The following is a 19,568-nucleotide window of genomic DNA, read 5'->3' as shown; positions in this document are numbered from 1 at the left end:
AAAAATTTAAAATTTGAATAAAGATAATGACATACTTTTTGAGTTTTATATATAAAATAAGAGTGTTATATATCATACAAATGATAGATTTATGCATATTTAAGTAATAAAGTGATAAAATTTTAATAAAATTAATATCTAATAAATAAAAATAAGTTTAAAATTGGTATAAATGTACTATAGTCTTTGAAAATTATAGTAAATTTATCCATATTTTCAGTTCCATATCTTTCAAATATGTTCGTAAATTTATCCATATTTTCAGTTCCATATCTTTCAAATATGTTCGTACTATTCATGTACGAATTTATATGCATAATTATTCCAAATACGTATATATATGTCAAACTTTTAACCATACTTTTGCAAAAAAATTCCGTATAATATACATACATATAATATCTTGTATTATACCCTTCATGTATTTTACTAACTATGCTTCGTACTTTGAACCTGTTAAACTAGGACTGCAGAAAACAAATAGAAAAATTCCTCATTCTAATTTCTAAAGGAACAAATTTGGGTAAAGGATACAACTACCATATAACTGTAGATGTCAAGTTTGATCTCATAGATGAAGTCTGCAACCTGCACATTCCAAACCTGAGATGAAACACGAATAAATCTGCAGTAGAACCCATATTGATGAAAAAAAGCATGCCCAAATAATGATTGAGTTGTACTAAAAGGAAGGAAATGTAGCTTGCATAAAAGTTGAGCCCCTTCGACAGAGAGCTTGAAAAGCAATTTCATCCTCATCGGGATATGCATTTGAAATGGCTATTCAAGTAATGATTAATGATATATATCATAAGCGATAAGTAACAACTAGAATTAGGAGTAAAACTGTTCCAATTCAGAAATACAACTAAAATTAGAATCCTACATAGTATACAATTGATATTGCTGAATAAGGAGCACTTGTACGACTGGCAGCAAATCCACTAGTTAGCAATGGAGATTTCAAGGAATCACCATAGATGTACAATTGGTTAGTGTTTACTTTGGAATGTCCTAAACCGATATCAAAAAAGAATGTTGTCAACTTCAGTAACTGATGATGGTCCTTCATGAGGAGAAAATCTTACAAAATTCTGCCACCTGCCTTGATAGAGAAGAAGAATTAATCATATTATCCCAGCCTGTAACTGAATATGTCACATTTCCCAATAATGCTTGCAAAAATCTTACAAAATGCTTGCAATTGACTTGCAGCATAATTTAATGCAGGTTATTATAAATATCTTGCTCTGCACATGCACAAAAATTAGCTCAAATTTGCAGAACGACTTCAGTTTGCAGTACATATTCAGCTATGTATTTCTGACTTCAATTCTCCCGTTTATCAAAACAATGTAAGCAATACTGCACCCTAACCTAGCCATGAGATTTATATCAAAACTTATTTTCAGCACTGACAAAATTCCAGATATCCAGTCCGTCATCTTAGAGTCTAAGATTCAATTTTCCTATACAAAGCGCATTGACTGATAAAGAACCATAAAGGTTTCAGTATACTATCAGTTTAGAAAATTTACAGACTTGTACCATCGTAAATGAACAAATTAAATAGAATGAAGTCTGTAACAATATGTCCCATTTATGACACATCTAAGCTTATAAAAGTGAATGGACACTCATTGCAGACCTGTGCGTATGTCATAAATCTCACCTACACCATGCCATATCAGTCACCCATCCAAACACAGACACACATAGACAAACATATAAGAAATATTAACAAATTTTAAATTTTAATAACACCCCAATAAAATTTTAAATTTTAAAAACACCTCAAATTTTTAAATTTTAAAAACATCCTCAAAAACACCTAATCCAAATGGATCATCTACAGCAGAAAGTTTTTCAAATGCAATGCTACAGTAAAGTTTTAGAAAAACACCCCCTAAAAACACCATCCTTACAGAACCTTTGTCACACCATATTCTTTGAACCCCTTTGTTCAGTGATTCTCATTTTCCATTTTTTAGAGCCCAATACTTTATTTCGTATAGTGGATAAAAGAAGTTACAGATTCTTTCTGCTAAATATAGTTCTGACCTTCTGCTCTGTGTTACTTGGACTCGAGCACAGGCGTCCGATTCAGGTATGTGTCTTAAGTGTCTAATTCGTCAACCATCTAAAATTAGGATACCGGGACACTTCTAAAGCCTTAGACATGGGTATGTGGGTATGGCAAAATTTCTGGTAAATATATGAATTATACAGTACAGCCAACATACAAGTCATAGCTCACTAAGGGTTGGATAATTCTAAATTAACCAACAAGTCATAGCTCAAGAAGATTCTAGTTTAATAAGAACTCCAATGCAACAAGTCTTCTACATCTATCAGTTTTCTCACCCAGGTCTTCTCCTCTTGCTTCGACATCAGACCTCACAAAGTCAAAAGTGTCCAAAAATTTTACAAAGTGACGGACACATATCCCATACCAGCACCAGTGTCGTGTCATGTCGACATGGGTGCTTTGGGATCAAATGAAAAGTCCGAGTAACATAGCTTCTGCTCTGTCAAGTCTTAACTTCATTATCCTTTGGTGTTAACTGCATTATGCAAGACTCAAAAATGGGGTAAACTAGATGACAAAAGGAATCCAACACATCATCTCAAAAATAAGATGAAAAAGAATGGCTCTCAGTGAGGGAGAGCAGCTGGATGTATTTCTGGTGGGAGAGTTCACATTTTCTTTTGTCATGACACTGACAGCTAGCTTTTGATGCTTCTAATTGGACTCTTAGTATTAGCTCAAATTAAATGGTGCAACTTTACTTAAACCTTTCAGACCAAAATGTCAAATATAGAAGGGATTTACATGCCAAAACATGTATCAGCTCAGCCAGGTAAGTTTCAAACATTTTAATCTGTATGCTTAGAATTACTTCAAATATCTCCATTTCAGTTTTGTAGCTATTAAACATTTTCTAAAATACAAATCAGCCAACAACTGTTGTGTTCTTTCTCTCTCCTTTGTTTCACTGCAAAGCCACTGGTATCTTCAAACTGTATACAGAGAGTAAAAGTTGTCTACAACAATGCTCAAGTCAACAATATCATGTCTAACAACCACTTAAGATATCGTCGGCAGACATCAGGGTAGACATAGGTTTGAGAGGCATTAATTAGCCTGTAATGCAGAAAAAATTATGTTTGACTTGAATCTCTGTAGAAGATATTCTTGTTGATCATTTCATGTGCACATTCAGTCATTCCAGAAACCTTGAAAAGTGTCATTAGCAGTAAACTTCTGTCACAAGAATACACATTTTATCAATATACTATAATTCCTTATTGGGTGTATGCTTTATAATAATTCTAAAAGCTAACACCCAAAGGATTGTTTATTTCCCAAAGAGTTCTGCATTTTCTTTAAATTTGGTTTTTAAGCTTCTCAACCTTTTCTCTTTTTTCATTAACCTTAAGCACCCTTGTGTGCATCTATATCAAGTTCAGTAGCTCCCTTCCAGCAACTTTATGCCTTCCTTTGTGCGCTCATCATCAGAGAAAGATTGATGACAAGTCCTATCATATTGCAACGGGACAAGGGCATCACAAACAAATGACAAATCTTGGTGCAAAAGCTACTGCAGAGCTGGAAAGAGACAGATATACAAAACTATATACTTCAGGACCAATTCATCATTGTAAACCTCATGAATATACTTTACAAGGTTCTTAGTAGTAGTGGAAACTTAGACGAATGCCAAAGATCTGATCAAGAGTCTCAGATGTAGTAGTAACCCATCTCTAATTTCTAATGGCAATCAGTTGATCAACTTCAAATATGAGATATTATTTGTTGCATAAAAGACAAATGTTGCCAAATACAAGTACTATCCATGATGCAGATGCTGAAGATTGAGATAAATTATTAGGCTTGGTTTTTGAAGCACTTTTAATTTGGTTTATCTCATGTTGATGATAATGTTTTTGGTTTCAAGGTCTTATTTGTTATTAAGACTATTTTCTTTCTTTTCACTGGAACATTTCCAAAATGGTACACATTGGCCTAGCCATTTCATCAATTCACAAGTAACCAGCTTGAAACCAAGTTCCTCTAGTTCTTCCTCAATTTTAAGGTGGATTGGGGTGGTGGGGGAACAAGTACAAAATCGGGTAATGCTAGGAAAACCTTCAAGTGAGTAGATCTAGGACACAGGGTTGGACCCTTGAAAATCAAGCCTGTCTGGTCCATGTTAAGAACCAATCCGAAATGTTGAGCTAGTGCCTTCATTTTACTTTCCATGCTGTTTGGTATTCCTTTAATTTCAAATTTGTATCACACAATATTCATTTTAATCAACATGAGTTGGTCTGAACCTCAAACTGGAAAGGTGACCATCAACATTTTCTATTTGCCCTTGGTGAGCTTGTTTAGACATAATATGGTAATTCCTGCAGGCCAAGTTTAAAATATGTTGAACTCAGAGATTTCCATTTCTGATGATGTAGGATTTGTGTGTTGTAAGATAGTGAGGCCCTCAGAATGGAACTTTTCTGTCAGAGTTCATCTTTTCTTGTTGGTCGGGTCGGTCTTTGCTTTCTTAAATTTTAGTTCAGGGAAAAAAAATTAACAGTGGTACTTTAAAGCAGACACATTTATTCTTTTGTGTACCATCACTGGTACTCCAATAATAACTCTTCTACTTGATCTCTAGTTTTTAAAGTGAATCTATGTACACGATAATTTTGATTAACAAACAGAGAAGTGATACATGAATGCTTGTTCCAGTAGATCTGAGGAGTAGCACAATTGATGGAACATATCATATTCAATATCACAAATTTCAAATGCAACTTCTTCTCAAATCATCTGCAATTGAGAAATAAAGAGGCCTAAATCAGACTTCAGATGTCATGTCAGTATTGTTTAGGCCCCATTGGTTTGCAGCTTGATTTCGATTATATGGGATATCATTTCTGACTCATAAAATTGCCAGGGAAAATCCCTGAATCATCATAAAAATGGCATAATAAGGTACACTATTGACTCTACACATGCTAATGCTTTTCCTCTGAGGAGAAAAGTAGAGACGGAGATGGGAGGTGGCAGGAGGTTGGCAATGGATGAACATTATCAAATTCTAAAATTTTTGAAATGTCATACAATCTAATATTTAGGACTCTGATTTCCAGAAATTTTGAACATTTTCCCACTTTTAAGTTTCCTTTACATGGGGTACCTTAAATCCCAAGGCCATGTGCATACAAAGGCACAAATACCTGAGTTGAGAGTTCACATGTACTTCAATTACCAAATCTTTCTGACTTGGAAACTATTTATGGTGTAGAATTGGACAGTCAAATGTGCTACTGGTAGATTATTTATCCCTTTAATGGAGACAGAAGACAAGATTTAGATCAACAAAATAGTGCACAAACTGCAAACTCAGACCATAATCCATGTTGTACAATCAGATCATCTGACAGTCCAAAAACTAAGAATCCAGACACATTCTTTAAGATATATCTACCAAGTGCCCTAGTAGCCATATAATAGAATTCAAGGACCAAAGAAAGTCTTATGTATTAAGCTTGCATAATTTCTATGAAGTAGTAAAAATATCCTGGTTGCCTTGATCAGAAACATAAGAAACTGGTTCTGTGTTACCTTAGTTTAAGGGTCAAGTCACACATTCCTTTGCTGTGGAAACACAATCTTCTGGCAACTCACTGCTGGGGTGTGGCAAATTATTTAGCCCATTAGTCTTTATTTTCACATCTAGTGCTGCTGAAGGCTCTACAGCTCCAACCTGTTGATGGACAAAAACAGAAATGACATTTCCAAAGCATTTTTTACCATACTATCATCAAAGGAACTAAAGAAATAGAGTGATCAAAATGAATTAGATAGACTGGGTTCAAGTCTAGCAAAGGGTGCTTCAGACTTCAAAAGGCAAAACCAACCATCGTTGCTAATTAGCTATTCTATGTGCATGAATAGGTTTTGATAAGTCAATATCATTAATAGGTGCCAAGCAGAGCAACCTGTCGTCAAAACTTGATTGGCAACCAAATGACAAAGTTGCCCAAACAGGCATCGGATGGTGAGAGCAATGTTGCAGTTGATCCATCTGTTTCTAAGTCTTCTGACATTTTCTATTCCAGCCTTCTTACACAAAATTTCTACTGTTGAAGTCATGGAGGAATTCAGTATCAAATTGGGTGGAGAACTGACACATAAGTAGTTTTTTTTTCTCCCTTTCGTCCTGTCCAATCAAATTGGCACATTAACATACCGAGATCAGAGCATTAGAGAAATACAAATCATGGCTCAATTCAACTCAAGAAATCCTTCTCCCTACTAGTTGAGTTTCATACATGAATATTTGTCTTCATTCATCGTAGCACAATGATAGCGATAAGTGGCAAAAGTCCACTAAGGTTTATAGGAGATGTGGGAAGGATATGTCGAATGCCCAGGCATTGATTTGGCATGCTTTTGATGACAAGGAACCAACTTGGGAGTTGGCCTGAATCCTATGGAGTTTATTTTCTGATTTCTGTCGGCAGGGGTATTTTAGTAATTTGAATTAGCTGTAGGAATTTTATGTTTACAGTAATTTTTGTTTAGTAGTTATTCTTAGTAATTAGTAATTTGGTTGTTATAGGGAATAAGAAAGCTTAGCCTTCTAGCTTTCTAGTTATAATTCTATTCTAGTTAGGAATCCTAATTAGGATTGGAAAGGGATTTGTGTCTATAAATATCAACTTCTCCACAAAGAGAAGGCAGTTTTTGGTCATTAATAAAATATTCCTGTAGACTTAACGTCTCCCTTAGGGCTGTGTGATGCATCCCAACTTTAGGTGTGAGGCCTAAAGATTCCTAGGAGTGATTCCTAGAACTACCAACCAGTTTTACCTTCTTAAGCATAATCTGCCAGCTATTTTAAGTTGCTATTTTAAGTTCGGTGATATTCAATATATAAGCCCTTCTACAACGCTGTTGTGCCTACCAAGTGTTCGTGCTGCGTCAATTTTGGTAATCAGAGCAAGGCTTTCCCATGACGACAAGAAGTGGGTTGAATTTTAGAGGTCGATACACAGACAAGGAACGGGATAACATCATTAATCTTCTCTTAGGGAGGGTTGCTGTGTTAGAAGACAAAATCTTTAATACCGAGCAACAGCAAATCCCTGAATCTGGAGGCAACGGTGAGCCCCGATCTGGGGACAAAAACAATGGAAAGGAACCTGAGCATCTCGAACAGCCTGAACACATAATCAGGAAACAATCTAGTAGGAGTGAAAATAGAATAAATCAATCTTTTGGAAGGCCACAAGCTTCTCTTTTTGACATGGTTGATGAGATTGTTCAATCAGCAAGGCAAGGAAGACAAGACTCTTATGATTTTGCAGGAGACATCACAAAAAAGGTAAGAGTAGATATCCCTGATTTCGATGGAAGAATTGATCCTAAAGTCTTTTCTGATTGGCTCGCTACTTTGGAACGCTATTTTGACTGGTATGATATGACTGATGAGAGAAAAGTTAAGTTTACTATCATGAAACTTGTTGGAAAAGCCCAGGTGCGGTGGACAGGAGTCGAGCATGATTTTCGACTTGCTGGACAACTAGACTTGATGTGGGAAGAGATGAAGCTGCGTTTGAAGAGAAAGTACGTGCCTCTACACTATGAAGCTGACCTTTTTGATGACATGACGAGCTTAAGGCAAGGAGGAATGACAGTTGCTGAATATATGAATAAGTTTGAGGAGCTGAAAATTCGCTGCGGAGGCACCAAAAGTTCAGCACAAACTTTATCCAGATTTAAGTTGGGTTTGAGACCTGAAATTCGCAAAGAATTGATGGGACGGGATATCTACACAGTTGACAATGCATTCCAAACAGCTCTTAGACTTGAAAAGAGCCTGCAGCAGCCACCACTTAAGAGGATCAATACTGAAGGTGGGGAGGAAATTCCTAAAAGATTCACTGCAAACGGCAAGCCATATAGATCAGTAGCAGCTCAAGCAACTTCCAAGCCTGCGGAGACCAAGACTAAGACTTTCACAATCGATGAAAGAAACAAGAACAAAGATGGATGTTTCAAGTGTGGTTTGAAGGGACACATGGCATGGGAGTGCCTGAACAAGAGGAACTTGCACCTTGGCGCCAATTTCAGAGATAAGGAAAATCTAGAGGTCGAGGAAGATGAAGGTGCTGATTATTTGACTGAGATAGCGCAACTAATGTTGATGATTTGGAAGACGAAGAAGAAGACACGTCTTATCTCTCGGTTGTGAGGCGTCTCCTTAGTGCACCAAAGTCACAAAAGGAAGACTGGCGAAGAACTTCAATCTTTCAAACCTTAGTGTGCTGTGGGCAAAAAACTAGAAAGCTAATTATTGATGGTGGCAGCAGCATGAACGTGGTTTCAGAATCTACCATACAACGGTTAAATTTGCCTACAGAGCCACATCTTGAACCTTACAAGGTTGCTTGGATCAACAGTAGCTCTATACCGGTAACGAGACGTTGCTTGGTGTCCATTAAACATGGACCTTACAGCGATACTATATGGTGTGACGTTATTCCAATGACCGTTTCCCACATACTTCTTGGTCGACCTTGGCTATATGATTGAGATGTGAATCATAATGGAAAGTCAAATACTTACTCATTCAAGTTTAATGACCAGCAGATTGTCTTAAAGCCTATGAGTGCTGAAACTATGAAGAAGTTTCATGAGAAGAAACCAACCAAACAAGAGAAGCCAGGAGTTAATGAAGTGATCGAGACAAGGAAGAAACCTCTTCAGATTTTGAGCAAGAAGCAATTTGAAAGGGAGAGCAAGGAGCAAGGAGTTATTATGGTATTAGTCTTCAGAGAGGTGAAAATTTCAGCAGTTGTCAACTCTGAAGAAGTGCCTCCAGAAATTGTCAAATTGCTGTCCGATTTTTCTGATGTAGCTCCTGAAGATTTGCCTCATGGACTACCACCTATGCGTGATATCCAGCATGCAATCGATTTGATACCAGGCTCTCAACTTCCTAACTTGCCTGCCTATCGCATGAACCCGAGTGAGTCTGCTGAACTTAAGAGACAAGTAGAGGATCTCTTGGACAAAGGACATATTCAAGTCAGCCTAAGTCCTTGTGCAGTGCCGGCTTTATTGACTCCAAAGAAAGACGGAACCTGGAGAATGTGTGTAGATAGCCGTGCAATCAACAAGATAACAATCAAGTACAGGTTTCCCATACCCAGACTTGATGATATGATTGATATGATGGCTGGGTCAACTATCTACACTAAAATTGACTTGCGAAAGGGGTACTATCAAATCAGAATTCGTCCAGGTGATGAGTGGAAAACAGCCTTTAAGACGAAGGATGGTCTCTATGAGTGGCTAGTGATGCCATTTGGCCTCTCTAATGCTCCCAGCACCTTTATGAGATTCATGACGCGGGTATTTCAGCCCTTTATTGGCCGTTTTTTGGTTGTCTATTTCGATGATATCTTAATTTACAGCAAGAACAAAGAGGAGCACATTAACCATCTTCAACAAGTAATGAGAGTTCTTCGTCAAGAAAAACTCTATATCAACTTGAAGAAGTGCACCTTCATGGCTCCTAGTGTGGAATTTTTGGGTTTTGTCATTTCAAATGAAGGGATAGCTGCTGATCCAGGAAAAGTGAAGGCAATAGTAGATTGGCCAGTTCCTACGAATTTGAAGGAGGTTCGCAGTTTCCATGGGCTAGCTTCATTCTATAGGAGATTTATAAGGGGGTTTAGCTCTATTATGGCTCCCATCACTGATTGCATGAAGCAGGGACAGTTTCAATGGACAAAAACTACGGCTAAGGCTTTTGAAGAATTGAAGAAGCGAATGACCGAAGCTCCAGTGCTTAGGCTGCCAGATTTTTCTAAGGTGTTTGAGATCGCATGTGATGCTTCTCATGTTGGGATTGGTGGAGTTCTAAGTCAAGAAGGTCATCCTATAGCTTATTTTAGTGAAAAGCTGAATGAGGCAAAGCAGAAATACTCTACTTATGACAAGGAATTCTACGCTGTTATTTAATCTATTCGCCATTGGCATCATTATCTTATTTATAAGGAATTTGTCCTATATACTGATCATGAGGCCCTCAAATATATAAATTCTCAAAAGAAGTTGAGTCATCGGCATGGCAAATGGGTTTCTTTCCTGCAACAATACAATTTGGTTATCAAACACAAGGCAGGTGTTGAAAATAAGGTGGCTGATGCACTAAGCCGTGTGCATCTTATCCTCACTACTATGGCTATTCAAGTAATTGGGTTTGATTCACTTAAGCAAAATTATCCTCATTGTGGAGATTTCAAGGTCATATATGAGGATTTAATGGCTGGTAAACAAGCAGAATATGCTGGTTTTTCCATCCATGGCTATCTTTTCAAGGGGACTCTACTTTGTGTTCCTAGTTCACTAAGGGAGGAGTTAATTTGGGAATTACATGGTGGAGGTGCTGCTGGACACTTTGGACGTGACAAGACAATTGCCATGGTGCAAGATCGCTTCTATTGGCCAAGTATAAGACGGGATGTTGGCAAGACTGTTGGTAGATGCCGAATTTGTCAATTGGCCAAAGGGCGAAAGGAAAACACTGGTCTTTACATGCCACTACCCATTCCACATGAACCGTGGCAGGATTTGAGCATGGATTTTGTACTTGGACTACCAAGAACATTGCAAGGTTATGATTCTATACTAGTAGTTGTGGACAGATTTTCAAAAATGGCTCACTTCCTCCCATGTGCTAAGACTTCGGATGCTGTCCATATCGCTAAGATTTTCATCAAAGAGATAGTTAGACTTCATGGACTGCCCATGACTATAGTTTCAGACAGGGATGTGAAGTTTATGAGTTACTTTTGGCGGACTTTGTGGAAGATGCTGCACACTAAAGTCAAGTTTTCTTCTTCTTTCCACCCACAAATGGACGGTCAGACACAAGTTGTTAACCGCAGCCTTGGTGATCTACTTCGGTGTTTGGTTGGTGATCATGTTTCCAATTGGGATCAAATTCTACCAATGGCAGAATTTGCTTACAATAGTTCAGTGAATTGATCAACTGGTTATAGTCCTTTTGAGGCTGTAACGGGAAATAATCCTCGCAAACCAATTGATTTGCTTCCATTACCAGTTAGTGCTCGTCCAAGTGCTGAAGCTGAGGCTTTTTCTAAGCATATTTTGGATATACATGATGAAGTTCGACGCCGGATTGCTACCCAGCAATGAAAGGTACAAGGCACATGCGGATTTGAAGAAGAAATTCGCAGAATTTGAAGAAGGGGATGAAGTTATGGTTCGTATTCGGCCAGAGAGGTATCCTAAGGGTGTCTACAAGAAGCTACATTCAAGAAATGTGCAGGCCCCTTCAAGGTTCTCAAGAAAATCAGCTCAAATGCTTATGTTCTTGAGTTACCCGATGATATGGGGATTAGCAATGTGTTCAATATTGAAGATTTGACTGCTTATAATGGGCATTTAGACGATTCAGCAGGTGGGACCTCTAAGGCTGCTCTTCCACCTCCTACACGCTTACGTGAAGCAATTGAAGATGTTCTTGACCACCAAATTGTGTCCACTAGAGGGGGTGGTTACCAAAAGTTTCTTGTTCATTGGAGGGGACGCCCATGCACAGATTGTACATGGATTTACCGAATCTGAATTTCAGAAGTTGGATCCAGATTTCTATGAGAGGTATCAGGCCATTAACTCGTTGGGGTCGAGTCTTTTCAAGCTGGGGAGAGATGATAGCGATAAGTGGCAAAAGTCCACTAAGGTTTATAGGAGACGTGGGCAGGATATGTCGAATGCCCAGGCATTGATTTGGCATGCTTTTGATGACAAGGAACCAACTTGGGAGTTGGCCTGAATCCTATGGAGTTTATTTTCTGATTTCTGTCGGCAGGGGTATTTTAGTAATTTGAATTAGCTGCAGGAATTTTATGTTTACAGTAATTTTGTTTAGTAGTTATTCTTAGTAATTAGTAATTTGGTTGTTATAGGGAATAAGAAAGCTTAGCCTTCTAGCTTTCTAGTTATAATTTTATTCTACTTAGGAATCCTAATTAGGATTGGAAAGGGATTTGTCCTAGTGTCTATAAATATCAACTTCTCCACAAAGAGAAGGCAGTTTTTGGTCATTAATAAAATATTCCTGCAGACTTAACGTCTCCCTTAGGGCTGTGTGATGCATCCCAACTTTAGGTGTGAGGCCTAAAGATTCCTAGGAGTGATTCCTAGAACTACCAACCAGTTTTACCTTCTTAAGCATAATCTGCCAGCCTATTTCAAGTTGCTATTTTATGTTCGGTGATATTCAATATATAAGCCCTTCTACAACGCTGTTGTGCCTACCATGTGTTCGTGCTGCGTCACACAAATTTCAATTTGTACCGACAGGAGTTGCCATGTCTCTTTTTTCTTACTTCACGAAGATCATATTCTCGTCTTGTACCAGAAAATAATGCTGGTCTTTCAATTATGGAGGACAGTTTGACTATTAGTTTGTTCTATAATGTTTAACTCAAATAAAATCATCTTAATCAATTGCTATGATTTTATCCTCAATGATTCCACTTCAGCAGGTCAACCATCAATAGGATTGATTGCTTTCAAGAATGACTTGGCCGCATGCATGAATGAAATGACACAATTTCCCAGAATGTCAATAATGTGAGGTTTGAAAATTTTCAATCTAAAAAGAGCAGTCCACATGACAAAAGAAAGGCAAGGCATAACCTCAAGGGACAGTAAAGCCTCAGCAGGTTCTTGAATCTTCATTTCAGTTGCAACAGCTTCCAACTGAGCCTCAGGTGGACATGCATTCTCCTGCACCACACCATGTGCCTGTATAACATCTTTGACTTTATGCTCTACGGGTCTTGTTATATTTGATGTGGTTTGATCACCATTTACCATAGCTCCATCAGTTTCCACAGCTGCTACTTTCCTTCAATGAGAACATGGAGAAATATTTTGATGAAAATTTCAGGAAAGTTTCTATACGTGATATCCGCTATTCATGTCCGGCCCATCAATAAATAAATAAATAACAGCTAACAATCCTGACCTAGTAGAATCATCGACTTCCATGCTATTTATTGGCTTATTGCGAAACAATAATCCGCGAAGAGGCTTTCCATCGATAAAAGTTTCAATTGTGTAGCCATCTGCAAAGCTTTTAGTAACCCTGGCTTCAAATGTCTTCTTCCCACCAGCAGTCTGGTATTGGTTCTGATGGATGTTCTGTAAGTCTGCAATTGGATAAATGCATTTTTAAAGCAAATTAACATCTTCCAATAACTATTTTTACATAGCAAACCATTAGACAAGGTATTGAATAAGCACTGACTTGCCAGATATTCACACAGTGCTGATGCAACAAATTAGTTTGTGGACAAAACACTTCAAGTATGCATGCACACAACATGACAGAAGTCACAGAACAGATTCTAAGCTAGAGATATCCAAGTCTTCTAAAAACCAAAAGGTTATCTAACTCATCATTCTATTGGCAGCACTAGGTGATGATGCTTACATCTTCCAGATGACAATGGTTAAAAAGCAGCCAAGGTGCTAAATAAAATTTGGGACAACATAAAACTTAACCATTCTAGATGTACTTGGGTCCAAGCCAGCACATGGACACCTGTCCACTCTTCGATGGTAGCAGATATACAACCAAGCAGCAACAAAGATTTGATGCTCAAATATGTATTGTTCAAAATTAAAAGACAATGATTCTTTGCAGTAACATTTCTATACAGTGACTTCCAAGAGTGCCTCACTGTTCCTTCCAACCATACCAAAGAGCAGTTCTTGCACAAATGAGTTAAGATCTATAACTTATACTGTTGAATGGTTCGTTCATCAATTCTATAATTTATTAGTTCAGGTTGCCTCCATTTCTTAAGGAGAATTTTGTCATCATGTTATTGCTGTTTTTAAGAAAAACATATTGTCAAGTTTGAAACTCAACAGGCAGGAAAAAAAATCAAGGTTTAAAGCTGAGCATATTGTCAAACATTCCACCCAAAAAAAAGGCCTACATATCAAGTCATTTTCAAATTCAAGCCTTAAGTTCAGCTCTGATAATTGACCAACTATGAGTTCTAATCCTATGGTGCAAAATGCTGCGAAAAGGAGTGGTCGTCAACCACTGTACACTGCTTCCCCTCTGAGTTCATTTTCTGCATTCAGACCTACATATCAATATGAACCCAACAAACCGCAATTGTGAAGTGCACACATCCTGTCATCTTTATCCAACCACCATAGACCAGAGACATACCCTGCTACCCTTTTTACCTTACTTTTCATCACCTAGTTACTGCTCCAAAGACTCCTAAGAACTTCAAGGAATCAGATTTAGATGAATCCCAATTCCTTATCTGATTTTTTTTATGCGAAGAAATAGCGACAACTGAAGAAACTTAATACTCTACGTGTAAAATAAACTAGTCAAAAAAATGCAAGATGGCATAGAAGAAAATTTTACCAAGAAGGAATAAAATAGATCTTACTTGGTTGGACATAACTAGTGACATGCATAGGCTGGTGAGTAGCAGCAATACCCTCAGCTGTTACAAGAGGATTTTGTTCTTGACATCTCAACTTCAGCTGTTTCCTCATAGACAGCTTCTCCAGCCTTCTCTCTTCTCGCCCATATTCCCTAGTCAGCCCTGATAGTAATTACCACATCCAAAAACTAACACTAAATTATAGAATAATCAAAGCAATCCAACAAGAATGGCTACAAATTATGAATTGAAAACGAGAGAGGAAAGAAACAAACCTGTGTATAAGTAATACATATCTGCCAGAGCTTCAAGGTTCTTATTGCAACCACCCATGAATACAAGCACACCTCCCATATATGGATCCAAAACTTCCCCAGCCATGGAAAATCTGGCAGAAGGACCCTCACCAGTAGCCATTACTTTGGTCCATGCACCATTCTCTGCATGAGTTTTGCAACAAAGAAACATTACAAAATGATACAAACAGATATTCTCCAGGGTTTTGTGGCAGAAAAGTTAAAATTTGTTGTTCACTATTGTTCACTGATGCCTTATGTGAAGAGTGATATCAGAAAACAGATGTTCCTTGCGTTCTATCATGCCACGCTAGAAGAAACAGTTTCCACTAATTATTAATCATCACATCTTGGATAATGGCATTAATTAAACTTATAGCATCTGCAGTTGGATGTTTATCACAGAGGTTAGGACCATCGTTTTAGGTTCTCAGTTAAACTTGGATGGGATGACATAAATGCAAGTGAAAATTTTCTGATACTGAGATATTAGGACCAGATAGAAATGAGGCTTAGTTCATCTGACAATGTTTAAGCTCCTAGATCTACTTAGATGTAGATAGAATCATATACAAAAGGTAGACTTATAGTAGACCAATTAACTAAGCCTGTTTGCTAACTTCTATGACATAACCATTACCTTCAAGGGTACCTTCAGCCAACAAGCTTCAATGCAACATATGTTTCAGTGATTTGTTTACAAAAGTCTGGCATTCATATTATGTCCCAGGCAGGGGGGAGGAACAGGAAAAAGAAGCTTCATTGATTATTGGTTTCAACCAAACACATATGAACAGCCAAGCTACAAGAAACTGTATTGGGTAGAGGCAATCTTTTAGAATGAATTTCCTCTTCTTTTTTTCTCTTTTATCACAAAGTAGTCATATACCTGCTTTTATCTATACCTGCTTTTATCACAAAGGAGTCATATACCTGCTTTTATCTACCACACCAAATGTATAAACAGAAAAAGAATACATACTTTTTTTTTTCAACTTGCCTCTCCGTCCAACAACAATAAAAACCTAGGTAGTTTCAAGAATAAATTTTACTAATATAGCATCATGGTCTTATTGGCAGGGAGGTAAAATTAGCAGATACGTGTAGATAAAAGTAATGTATCATGACATTAAACATACCCATATCAAGAACATAAACATCATCATACAGATTCTGCTCATCAGAGAAACCCCCAAACACAAACAAGTACTTGCCCAAGGCAACAGTTGTATGTCCAGCCCGAGGTGGCAGCAATTGGCCTGTGGTGTTCAACTTGCACCAAACAAGACTATCTATTTAAAGGGAAATACAAAATAATAGTGTCAAATGGCAACACAGATTTTTTAAAAAAATGTGAAAGTCAAGTTTATTCTTCTCTTATTTCACCAAAATGGACGGCTAATTCAGCCATACCTGCATCAAGTATATGAACATCTGACAGATAGTAATCAGAAACGTCTTCACCACCAATCACAATGATTTTATTCTTCCAAGACGAACAGGTATGACTATCTCGCTTACTTGGTGGAGTACCAGATGGCTCAACACATTTCCAAAAAAATGTCTCTGCAAATCATGGGCAAAAAATGAACATATTTCTTGACCACTGCTGATAGATGATTCTTTTTACTAACTTTCTATTCAATGCCAAAGCAGAATGTTTGAATTCAGCACATAACGATAAATTTCAAGTTTTTCCTGTAATGATTATATGAGTTATATCTAACATACAGATGACATACAAAATTCTAAATAGCCAGTTTCAGTACTGTACAGAAAATTAAATATTTTTATCTGAGGGGTCTGGATTTTATTATCTCTAATAATGACAAGCTGGGTGTGAAGATAACCCCAGTCAAAGCAAAAATCAACAATTTTACACGTATAATCAGTTCAATGTGTCAACAAAACATGAAATGAAAATAAGAATTGCACCTGTATTTAATATGTAAACATCATCATAGTACTTTTCAAGACCATCATATTTGCCACATCCACCAAAGATGAAGAGTCTTTTACCAATAAGTGCTGCACTATGGCCTTCCCTAGGTGCCGGTCCATCACCTCTGACACTTGGTGAGATCCATGTATTTGATGCTAAGAGAAGTGAACATGGCACTAATGGTTAGCCTATAAAATTAAACTAATTGTAGAACCATACAAATCAAATTAATTACCAAAATGTTTATCATGTTAAAATACTTGTAACAAAATATATAAGTGTGCTTAACTAATCCACACCATTGAAATCAAACTAGTTACAAAATATGTATTGAATGTACTTAACTACTTAGACAACAACTGGATGATTACGATCTCATAGTCCCTTCATTTAAAAATAGAGGTCAAATTTTGACAGGGAATCATTAAGGAGGGTTGAAATCATAAAGTCAAAATGACAGTGGGAACATATGCTGTCACTAAATTAATTAATTGGAGAACTAAGGGAAATTAGAAAACATGTATTACTCTCTCTTTTGGGGTTATGAAGTAATTGAAACAAATTTAATAGCCTAAAAGCTACACCTTTTAAAATAGGAAGAATTGATACTATTACTTACCCAATTAAAAACAGAAACAATGACAGTATTTTGGTTCGTACCAAAAAAAAAATTTTTTGACAGTATTTTGGTACAACCTAAAAATCAGATATGACATCCACTTATAACAAAATGCCTAACTACTTCCTGAACTACAAATTCAATAAGAAATGATAAGCTCACAGACTTAATAACTATTTCCAGGTTGATGTGGATGACAAGAGTACAAGTGTCCATAGAAATACATCTTGCTATAGATTCTTGCAAAGCATAATAGATATTTGGGTAGTTTATATAGTAGTGAACTCTTTATCCTACAGGAGCAGAGTACCTAACCAAATAATGAAAATTACTTAAAAACCATAGCCTGGTCTGAGTGTCCCAGTACAGGGCAATTTTCAGCAAAAGAACACAATTACAATATGGGGTACGTAAAACATAAGAAAAAACAATTATTTTCCCAGAAACTAAACTCAGCATGAACACAATCTTAGAGTAAAAGACTAGAATGGAAATTAGGAGAAAGGGCAAGAATAACGCACAGGTGTCCAATATTTGCAAATCGCCAAGAGGACTTCTCCCATCAGTCCCCCCAAATACAAAAAGGTTATCTCCCACTGTGGTACAACTGTGGCTGTCCCTCGGGGCAGGTAGTACACCATTCATCGCCGGCTCATTCCATGTCCTAGAAACTGGTAGAATACATATAATATAAGCTAACTGAAATATCTCAACAACAGCTTTCTGCAGCTTAAAAGTAATCTTAAATGGAAAACTAAGATAAACAACTTCAATTATCTCCCAAACACCAATATTACCAAAATCTAGATTTCAGGAACGGCAAAATCAGAGTGACGGATAAAGCACTATATGTTACCAATGCACAAATTTAACCACAGTACACGAAATTGAAAGACAGACAAAATACCAACAAGAAAAACACCAAATTCTCAAGTACCCTTTAAGTATTAACAGTAAAGCCTCAGAAAAATCCGGCCCCAAGCCAGAATAAAAGCAAATTCCAATATAAAAAACAACCCTAGGCAAAGAGTTGCTGGTTAATTGCACCCTCAAATAATAGACTAATGAGCAGCTTAAACCTTTAACCACAACGTGTAAACACACTAATATAGTAATTGGAAACCCAAAAATGGTATACATACTATAATATCCAAAAAAGAAAAAAGAAAAAAAATAGAAAAATAGAAAAACCACCTGTGTCAAAGACATGAACTTTGTTAGTCTGACAGTTATCCTTTCCATACCCACCAAAAACGTAGAGAAGCTTCCCTCCTTTAATGGCGTTGCAGGTGTGGCCCCACCTCTTCCCAGGTCCAACACCTTCTTCTACCTGCAACTTTTCCCATCTCATTTTTGCGGGTTGAGGCTGAATGATTCAATAGAGAGGCCTAAAAACTCAAGAAAGTGAGAGTTTTTTACAGGAAGAAAAAAGTGAAAAAATCAGATATTACTAATAATCAAGAAGATAATCAAGAAGAAGTGGAAAAAGATGGGAATTTTATGGGTTTCATTCTGATTTTCTTTTTTTCTTTAAAAAATTAGGATTTGGGTTTATGGGGTGGTGCTGCTGCAGATAATCAAGTTTTTTTTTTTTTTTTGAAGGACAGACAATCAAGTGTTGGTGCATGCAGAGGCATCTAACAAGTGTCATCATTTTAATTTCCTTTTTTTTAAAAAAAAAATTAGGATTTGGGTTTATGGAGTGGTGGCGCCGCTGATAATAAAGTGTCGTTCATGCAGAGACATCGAACAAGTGTCACAGTTTCACTGTCTCCTTGGCAAGGCTTTTTACTGAAGTTTAGGGTCCTTTGGTAATTTTGTTTGTTTGGTAGATTTAGGGCCCATTTGGGGTGCAATGGTTTATTGAGAAGTATTTTTTAATATAATTTTTTAATAAAAGTACTTATTAACTGTTTAAATATTTTTAAATCTATTGTTTGAAAACATAGTTCAATAATGTGTAATTTGAATATTTTTAAAAGTTCTTATTTCTTTATTTGGTTCAAAATATAATACAGTGCTTTTAAGAACAAAATCTCTACTCCTAATTTTATAAGATAATATTCATCAAACACTTTAAAAGTACTTTTAGTATTAAAAAATATTTTTCTACCAAAAGCACCACAATTCCAAATGAGACCTTAGATTACTTTGATGTTTAATCTTAGGCATAATTTCAGAA

The 19,568-nt window shown here is 36.8% G+C and overlaps 1 protein-coding gene across 7 annotated transcripts; it reads right to left on the bottom strand.

The window, feature by feature from the left end:
* Positions 1-337: 337 nt before the first annotated feature.
* Positions 338-19,111, bottom strand: LOC113739941 (protein GLUTELIN PRECURSOR ACCUMULATION 3-like). Of its 7 annotated transcripts, XR_011813146.1 has the most exons (12): positions 18,581-19,111; positions 17,908-18,057; positions 16,761-16,922; positions 16,239-16,391; positions 15,965-16,117; positions 14,805-14,969; positions 14,533-14,691; positions 13,080-13,263; positions 12,749-12,959; positions 6,007-6,227; positions 5,630-5,771; positions 784-1,101 (listed from the first exon to the last, which is right to left on the bottom strand). XR_011813146.1 is itself a non-coding variant. In XM_072046176.1 (11 exons), exons 1-10 carry the CDS (start codon positions 18,735-18,737, stop codon positions 5,643-5,645), a joined length of 1,623 nt encoding a protein of 540 aa, XP_071902277.1. In that variant the 5' UTR covers positions 18,738-19,110; the 3' UTR covers positions 338-603; positions 5,630-5,642. The 7 variants fall into 7 exon arrangements, 6 of the variants coding, with proteins under 6 accessions (XP_071902277.1, XP_071902276.1, XP_027123168.1 ...); XM_072046176.1 differs by lacking the exons at positions 784-1,101; positions 6,007-6,227 and adding an exon at positions 338-603 and having other exon boundaries at positions 18,581-19,110; XM_072046175.1 differs by lacking the exons at positions 784-1,101; positions 6,007-6,227 and adding an exon at positions 338-588 and having other exon boundaries at positions 18,581-19,110.
* Positions 19,112-19,568: the final 457 nt, after the last annotated feature.

Source organism: Coffea arabica, chromosome 4c, assembly GCF_036785885.1.
Source record: "Coffea arabica cultivar ET-39 chromosome 4c, Coffea Arabica ET-39 HiFi, whole genome shotgun sequence".
In the NCBI taxonomy this organism is placed as follows: Eukaryota; Viridiplantae; Streptophyta; class Magnoliopsida; order Gentianales; family Rubiaceae; genus Coffea; species Coffea arabica.
This window is presented reverse-complemented; position numbering and strand designations above follow the sequence as displayed.